Source organism: Berkeleyomyces rouxiae, assembly GCF_048999995.1.
Source record: "Berkeleyomyces rouxiae strain 22BRR77 chromosome Unknown BrBRR77_ptg000012l, whole genome shotgun sequence".
Classification (NCBI taxonomy): Eukaryota; Fungi; Ascomycota; class Sordariomycetes; order Microascales; family Ceratocystidaceae; genus Berkeleyomyces; species Berkeleyomyces rouxiae.
Window position 1 is genome coordinate 568,829 of NW_027396502.1, and position 8,314 is coordinate 577,142.

Here is an 8,314-nt window from a genome sequence, read left to right on the forward strand (position 1 = left end):
CAGCACAACAGCGCACAGGGCTGGACGCTATCGTCATCAGACTTCCAGTGGCTACAGGCCTAAAAGAAAAAAAAGCTGTTGCGCCCGCTTCGACCACCAAAACAACAACAACAATAACAACGACGACGACGGTAGCAACGTAGTGAAAAAAGAGATGGTGGGCTGTTGTCAAAGAGAAGAAGACGGCAAACTGATTTAAAGAAAAAAAAATACACATCATCTGCCGGGCTTTCCTTCTGGGCCGTCCCGACTCCAGCGCCTCTGCCCGCCTAGACCTCCCCCGATTAGGCTGCATGCCCGCTAATTCAGGGCGCCTCCCCGCCTAAACCTCCCCCAACCAGGCCGCATACCCGCTGAGCCAGGGCGCCTACCCGCCAAAACCACGCTATTTACCCGCCTGAAAAATAAAGTCTCGTGGCCCCTCAACTTTTCCTTCCTTTTTCCCCTCGCCCTCGCTCAACCGCTTGTTCCTTTGATCGCGCCCAACGCCTCACCGGACACTGGACACTGGTCACTGGAGCTTTCCGCCTCCGCCTGCACCCCCGCCTCAGCGCCCACCGCCTCAAGATGATGTCAACTCCACGAGTCGGCCCCCGGCCCGACGTTGGCGATATTCTCTGGGTTGTCCGTACGTCAGCCTCTGCAGCGAGCGTCGCCTCGCCCGGCCCGGCCCTGCCCTGGCTGGCCTCGCCGTCGGCATCACCACCATCACCGCCGCCCCCCTGGCCGTGGCCATCCTCCCCATCCAATGCCCGCCGTGCCGAGATCCCGCCGCGCACTCTGCTAACATCTGCCGCGCAGACGACTTCCAGGCCCGCACGTCCGACGAGCTCACGCTCATCAAGGGCGACCTCATCGAGCTGATCGAGCGAGACGATGAGTTCGGTGATCGCTGGTACCTTGGCCGCCACATGGCCAACGGCAACACCGGCCTATTTCCCGAGGGTGCGTCATACTGGTTCTTCAATCCCCCTTCCCCTCCTAGTCGATGGCCGCAGCCTCGCCACCGCTGGGCTGTGGCCGTCGCGCTGGTCTCACCAAGGCCCTCATCGTCAGCCCCTCTTCGCCCCCTCCCCCAATCGGCTCAGCCCGAGTAGTCAAAACGAGGCAATCAAAAACACCCTCGCACAGCCAAACGTCTATTCCAACCGAGCTGGAACCGTTGCTTCCCCATCTAACGCCATCTGCCTCTCCTCTAGCCTACACCCAGCCTGCGCCCAAAGACCAGCTACGCGGCCACGCCATCAAGCCCATGACGCCTCTTCTGGAGGTCTCCAGCGCCACCGACACCCAAAGCCCGCTTTCCAGCCTTGATGATGCTGCCGCCTCCGCCACTACCACCGCGCCTCCGGCCACCGCGCCCGTTTCTGAAAGCCCCACCGTCGCCGCGGCCACCGGCGTAAGCACCATGGGCATTCCCTCCATCTCCACGCCCGTCATGCTGCCCCAGCAGGACAGCCAAGTGCTTCATGATACCCTCAACGTTATTGACGAGCACATCACGAACCTCCGCTCGCCCCCAAGCATCGGCGCCCTGAATGCCGGCAACGACTCTGGCAGCGAGTACAGCACCCAGTACGACCACCGCATGTCGTACATCCACGGCGAGGAAACCGACGAGGAGGAGGCCGAGGTTCCCCACACCCGCGCCGAGATCATGCGATGGGGCCCGGACGACGTCGCCGAGTACCTGTTTACCGTTGGCGTTGAAAAGCACCACTGTGAGGTCTTCCGTGACCAAGAAATCGCCGGCGAGGTCCTCCTCGAAATGGACCAGAGCTCGCTCTTCATCAAGGACTTTGATCTGGGCTCGGTAGGCCGCCGCCTGAAGACGTGGTCGAAAGTCAAGGCCCTGCAGGACGAGGTTGCCTCAGCCCAAGCCCCTGCGCCACGACGAAGCGCCACGTCCAATTACGGCAGCGAGGCTGGCTCTGAGCACCCGCGCAGCCGCAGTCGCGCCAACACTGTCACGAGCATAGGGCGCTCGGATGAACGCCCGTCCTCGGTCCAGCCCAAACACATTGTCACCACCAACACCCTCTCCTCCACCAGAGTCGGCTCGTTCCCGCTGCGCTCAGCACCAGTATCTGCCGGAATGCCCGACAGCCCAACCCACTACAAGCGCCCCTCTGCCGCGTCCATCCGTGACATGAACCACAACCGCAACTCCTTTTCCGAATACCGCTCGCCATCAGCACTTTCCAAGATGGCTCCGCCGTCGACTTCCTCCAGCAACGACCACAGAAAGCAACCGTCGTTTGATAGAAACTGGACCATGGGCGGTGCTTACACGTCGCCTCGGCCTCTCTCATCAACCGGAATCCACGACATCCTGGCCCAGAGCCAAAAATCGCACACTTCTGCCCATGGCGCGGTGCCCGATTCTGGCGTTGAGATGGACCGTGGCTATTTCTCCGGCACCGAAGGCGAGACGAAGCGCAGCCTCAAGTCCATGTTCAAGAAGCGCGACAGCACCAATGGCGCCAGCTACACCGAAGAGCAGCGCGTGCGCTCTGCTACGGCCATGAGTCGCCACTCGCGCTACGGTAGTGTCGACCTGCCCGATGGCGGCCAGACTGCCTCTCAAAAGTACTACGCCATCCAAGGTGGCAACCACCGCAAGACAAACTCGACCACCACTACCGACTCATCATTAAAGCCCCCTCCCCCGGCCAAAGACCACCCGCCTGTCGTGACCAAGCTCGACAGCCCGACCACAGCTACCGCGCCCATTTCACCATCCTCGACAAACCACAAGACATCGCATGATTGGCTGTCGGCCATGAAACCCAACCACAGACACTCTGGCTCAAACACTGGCAGTGGCCTACGGGCAATCTCAGACTCTGTGTCGTCCCCCTTTTCCAAATTTGCGTCTACTGCTGCTGCTACCGAGTCCTCCCCTCTGGCTTCTCCCATAACCCGCACCGGCTCCAGCACTGCCTCCGCTGGCCGCAGCTTTGAACTCGACTCGCCTGACGCCACCAAGAGTGCTGGAGCCTCGACTGTGTCTGGCAACAGCCGCACCAACGTCAAGAAAAAGAACAAGCAGGAGACTAGCGCGTACCAGCGCGGCCTGCTCAAGATTAGCCCACGTGAAGCCATGAAAGATGCCGATTACAGTGGCTGGATGAAAAAGAAGAGCTCCAACCTGATGACCACGTGGAAGCCTCGTTTTTTTATCCTCAAGGGCCGGCGCCTGTCATACTACTACAGTGAAGATGATGACCAAGAAAAGGGCCTGATTGACATTTCCTTCCACCGCGTCCTACCCGCCGACAACGAGCGCCTGACCGGCCTACACGCCACACTCACCGGCGCCGGCAATGCCAGCGAGGGCATGGACAAGGGCGACGATAGCATGTTCATCTTCAAGCTGACACCGCCGCGCGCCGGCCTTTCGCGCGCTGTCAACTTCACCAAGCCGACGGTGCACTACTTTGCCGTGCCCAACCTCGGCCAGGGCCGACTGTGGATGGCGGCGCTCATGAAGGCCACTATTGAACGCGACGACACGCAGCCCGTCACCACGTCGTACCAGCAAAAGACCATTTCCCTGGCCAAGGCCCGCCAGCAGCGCCACCGTCCGCCTGAGCTGCGCGACGAGAGCGCCGTAGCCAAGGCCGAGGACAAGAATGCGGCGCTGGCTGCGGCCGCCGCTACACAACCGGGCGCGGTGGCAGATGTAGGCGCTGCTGCTCTGGAGAACATGGTACCTCAGAGCGCGTAGCCTGCTGTCCTGTCGCCGTAGTCGTGGTTCTGCGGTGTGAATGGCGGTGTTTTCTTCCTTCTTTTAATCTGGCGCCTTGTTTTCTTTTTCCTTTCCATTGATATCAGTTGCTCTACGCCCGTTTTCTTTTGTCCGGTATGCTGGAACGGCCTCTGCCTCCTTTCTCCTACACTCCCTCTCTTTTCCTTCAGATTGCAACTTTCTCTATTTCCTTTGTCTATCTCGATCTCTCCCTCCCCTCCCTCCCTCCCTCTGGCCGGATGTTTGCTAGTCTACTAGTTGTACCATCCTTCCGTCTCTTTTGTCCCTTCTTTTGCTATTGTGGGTGTTGTTTGCCTTTTTTGGTTGATAGCGGCCGAGTGTCTTGTTTTTTTTGTTTCGTTGACAATATCTCTCTTGCATTCTCCTTGCTCACGTTTTTCCTTGTCTCTCTCTTTTTCTTTTCCCATTATATCCCTCCTCCTTGGCCGTTTCTGCGTCTTCACTTGTGCTCTCTACTTGTGCTCTCTGACTACTTTAGCTTTGTGTCTCCCTTTTTTTTTTCTCTCGATGGCTTCATTCTTCTTCTTCCTACTGTCCCCTCCGCCTCTCTTCCTCCCCGTTTCTTTGTTTCTTTCTTACTTCTTTTTTTTTCCTTGTCCCGTATAGTCATGTCTCCTACATGAGCAATGATGTTGGGGCGGTACTTGTTTTTTTTTCGTGTATGAATACCACTCTAGATCAGATTTGTTTCAGGGCTTTCTTGTTAGACTTGTTTGTTCAATATGTGACTCTCGGCGTACCTGTGTATATTGTAGAACTATTCCTCAAGGCAGAGAGAGAAATACTTGCAGGACGCTGCATTCGTGTAGCTCTAAGTCTGCTGCGTGGCCTCGCACACTGTCCAATCGATACACCAAAGCTTAATGAGGAGTACCTACATGCACATCACAAGATGCTGGTAGGTCGATCTCAGCGTTGATTGATAGTTATCTCGCGCATATTCCCTGGTGACATTGGGGTTATACCAACCAGCTCCACAAATCCCCCCCCCCCCCCCCCCCCCCCGCGTCCTCTTGCATCGGGTGAACTATTGTCCGGAGTGGGGGAAGCACAGAAGTCCGCAAATCGGCAAAGCCGGAGAGGAGGCGGGGTCCGCCTTGGTATTAGTCAGATATGGCGGCGAATCAAGGCCAAATACGCAGCACCATGCATGAGGCGGGGCGGTAAATGGGGTTCGAGGGGAGACAGGTACATTGTTACGTCTAGAGGTATAATAGCTACAAGTTGCAACTATTCGCCAGTTCTGTTTGGTTCAAGTTGCTGTTCACTAACGCAAGCCCCGCTCCGATATCTACAACACACACAAACAGCTACGTCTCACCATCGCCTCACCTCACAATGCCCACCACACTCATCATCGGCGGCAGCGGCAAAGTCGCACGGCACCTAACCCGGCTGCTATCCAACCCACCCCCCGGCGCTGCCTCGACACAGGTGCACCCGCCCGTTGCGCACACCGTGTACAGCATCATCCGCGACGCCTCGCAGTCCGATGCACTGACGGCGCTCGGTGCCATCCCGCTCGTGCAGTCGATTGAGTCTGCCAGCGTCGCCGACCTGGCCGCCACCATGCGCCGCGTGCAGCCCGACTTTGTCGTGTGGGCCGCCGGCGCCGGCGCCGGCGCTCCGCCCGAGCGCACGCTGGCCGTGGACCGCGATGGCGCCATCAAGGTGATGGACGCGCTGGCGGCAGCGGCAGACGCCGAGGCAGCAGACGCTGCTGGCGCCCCGACGGGCGGCCTGGCCGCCCGCCGCCTCCTCCTGGTCAGCGCCGTCGACGTGCGCGACCGCGCCACCCGCCCCGTGCCCACATGGTACACGCCCGCCGACACAGCGCTGAGCGAGCGCATGTGGGGCGTCATCGGGCACTACATGCAGGCGAAGCTGGCGGCCGACCGCGAGCTGCGCGCGGGCAACGCGCGCCGCCGGCTAGCGTACACGATTGTGCGGCCGGGCGGGCTGGGCGAGGGCGCGGGCGCGGGCCGCGTGCGCGCCGGCCACGTCGGCGTCGTCGGCATGATTCCGCGCGAGGACGTGGCCAGCGCCGTCGTGGCGTGCATGAATGAGCCGCGCACCGTCGGGCTGGCGATTGATTTCATTGGTGATGGGGCCGGCGGCGCGGACATTGTGCAGGCGGTGGAGCGTGTTGCGAGCGAGAGGGAGGATTCGTTTGAGGGCTATTATTAGCGGGGGTGGCCGGAGGGAGGAGAGTCTCCGGGAAGGGAGAGATGCCGGGGAACCCGCGTAGGTCCGTTCAGGGCCCAATGCGAGGTGGCCGTTGCCCTCTGCGTATGTTTGCGTCACCGTAGCAAACGCGCAAAGACTGCACACGCTTTGCGGCGTTGTCCTCGGTCTGGCTCTCGGTGTAGCTTCAGTTGTATTTATAATGTCCTACATTACATTGATGTCCCCATTTACTGACTGAGCGGAAGTGCGCCAGAGACACCCATGCCTTTTGTTTCTGCTGTGGTCCTCTTCGAATGCCGGCTGGCATGTGCCTTCACGGTCGAGTCGGCGCATTGCCTCTGTTCTGCTGTGTCCCGCCTGCAGACGGGTGCCGAGATGCGGGCTGCAGACGAGCGGGCAATACGAAGCGGCGTGGCATGTTGTGCCTGCAGTAGTACGCGTGCAGATTAGATCAGAGGGCATGTATGCATGTATGTACATGGCGCAGACGACAGACAGGCCCGGGTGGCGCGGCTTGTTGGTGCGAGCAGGGCAGGACGTCATGGCTACCTGCATGAAGATACCAGCAGGTAGGCAGGCCTCGTCGGTGTCTGTCGAAGCAGGGACAAGGCCTGCGCACGGCGAACAATGACAGGCTGCCGGAGAATATGCAATATGCAGGCCAGGCCCTAGCGCAACAAACTAGTACCAATACACTTCGATGGACACGAGATCTGAGCACCCGTTGGTTGCCCGAGTGGTTGTCTGGAGGAAGCACGGATGCGCTCGCTGGTCTTGTTCGTTGCCCCCTCTGCTTCTGTGGCTGGCACATGTGCCTTTGTGGGCTTTAGCCGGGCTTTGTGCTTTCTGGAAGACCGATTTGTGCAGGCCATGTGTGTCTGTGATGAATGGATCTACACATTAACATACTGCATAGAGCTGCTTGTTTCGCGGCAGCTGGAACACGGCACCCGGCTCGATAAGCTTACTCTACAAAGAAGAACAAAAAGAAAAGCGCCCAAGGCACCGCCGGGACACGCAAAAAAGAACACACTTGACGTTGAGGGAAGAGAGGCGATCAAATCACCGCCTGTCCAGCTGCTGCGCCAAGAGGCCGGGCAGGACCGCGCCCTGTGCGTGAACGTGAGCTTATATGTCTGCCCATAGATGCGTGGGAAACCAGGCTCAGAGGTGCGCGCGTGCACTACGCCGTGCTGGGCTGAGCGAGGCAGAAGGCAAAAAAGAATAGGGTGGGAGTAAAGAGGCCAGTGTCGATGGGGGTTGGCGAGGGGAGCGGGCAGCCGAGACCCGAGGAACGGAGACGGAGGAGGGGGGGCTTGTGGTGGCATGGCTGGTCATAGTGCTCAAACATGTTGGGGCCAGACAAAGAGCTGCCATTCTATAACTGGCTACAGGGAGCTACATACTACACATGTGGGCATTCAGTTACGTCGTAGCGAGTCAGCGCAGACAGGGCACAGAGGGCTCGGACCCCGTCGATTTGCTGAGGGGCGCTCGCGCTTGCTGGCGGACTCTGGGCTTCGGGTGTCTGGCGTCATCGCATCCAAGGCAAGGGTCTAGGCCATGCAGCAAGCAGACGGCCGTTGGCAGTCGTGCTAGTAGCGATAGAGACAATATGGAATGCAGAGGGAGACCTGTGGGCTTGGCTGGTGGGATCGCTCAGGCTGCTATGGCCTGGCCGGCATATACACGGGATATATTTTGCGTGCACGGCAATAAGATGCATGCACAGCACAGCATAACAAGATCTGTGCTGTGCTGTGCATATAACCGGCGGGGATGCTTGCACATATCTTGCGTGTGTAGTTACAGTTCATCTCCAATATAACTCTGGCCTCCTGTCTTATACACGTTCGTGTCCAATATAACCTTCCACATATGTACGTGTACCTTCTACGCAGTTCATCTCCGGCATGCCTCTCGACGTCTATGCCCCGCGCCCTACACACAATATTGCAACCACCCTTCCATCGTCTCCGTGGGCCGGTCATATCCTTTGCCTCGCCGCCACGACCTCGGACATTTTCTGGCCACGACCACCAGGTCCCTGGCAGCGAGGCATGCACGATTCCAGCCCAAGGCACCTCACCTCTCGCGCTACCTTGCTTCTCTTTTTTCTCCGTCGTCCTGTCCCTGTGGGTTCCAGCACTTGGACTAACGCTCCCAATAGTCTTGTCTGCCACGCGCCAGTTCCCATTTTGCATCCCGAAGCGGAAAGGCGCTGGTCTGCCAGGCCCAGGCCAGGAGAAACCAGGCTACGTGACTATGTCAACATGCTCCTGGACAAGGCAAACTGCTGCTGCCACCACTACCTCACTATCGATTTCGGGCTAAACCACGTCAAGCTGTCTTTCC

The 8,314-nt window shown here is 59.0% G+C and overlaps 2 protein-coding genes across 2 annotated transcripts; both read left to right on the forward strand.

The window, feature by feature from the left end:
• Positions 1-567: 567 nt before the first annotated feature.
• On the forward strand, positions 568-3,730 carry BROUX77_007444 (uncharacterized protein; the record flags this gene model as incomplete). Its single annotated transcript, XM_073752539.1, has 3 exons — positions 568-628; positions 802-945; positions 1,200-3,730. The coding sequence occupies 3 exons, from the start codon at positions 568-570 to the stop codon at positions 3,728-3,730; spliced, it is 2,736 nt and encodes a 911-aa protein (XP_073601737.1).
• A 1,380-nt stretch (positions 3,731-5,110) lies between these two features.
• On the forward strand, positions 5,111-5,959 carry BROUX77_007445 (uncharacterized protein; the record flags this gene model as incomplete). The annotated part of the gene is made up of 1 exon (XM_073752540.1): positions 5,111-5,959. One exon carries the CDS (start codon positions 5,111-5,113, stop codon positions 5,957-5,959), a length of 849 nt encoding a protein of 282 aa, XP_073601738.1.
• Positions 5,960-8,314: the final 2,355 nt, after the last annotated feature.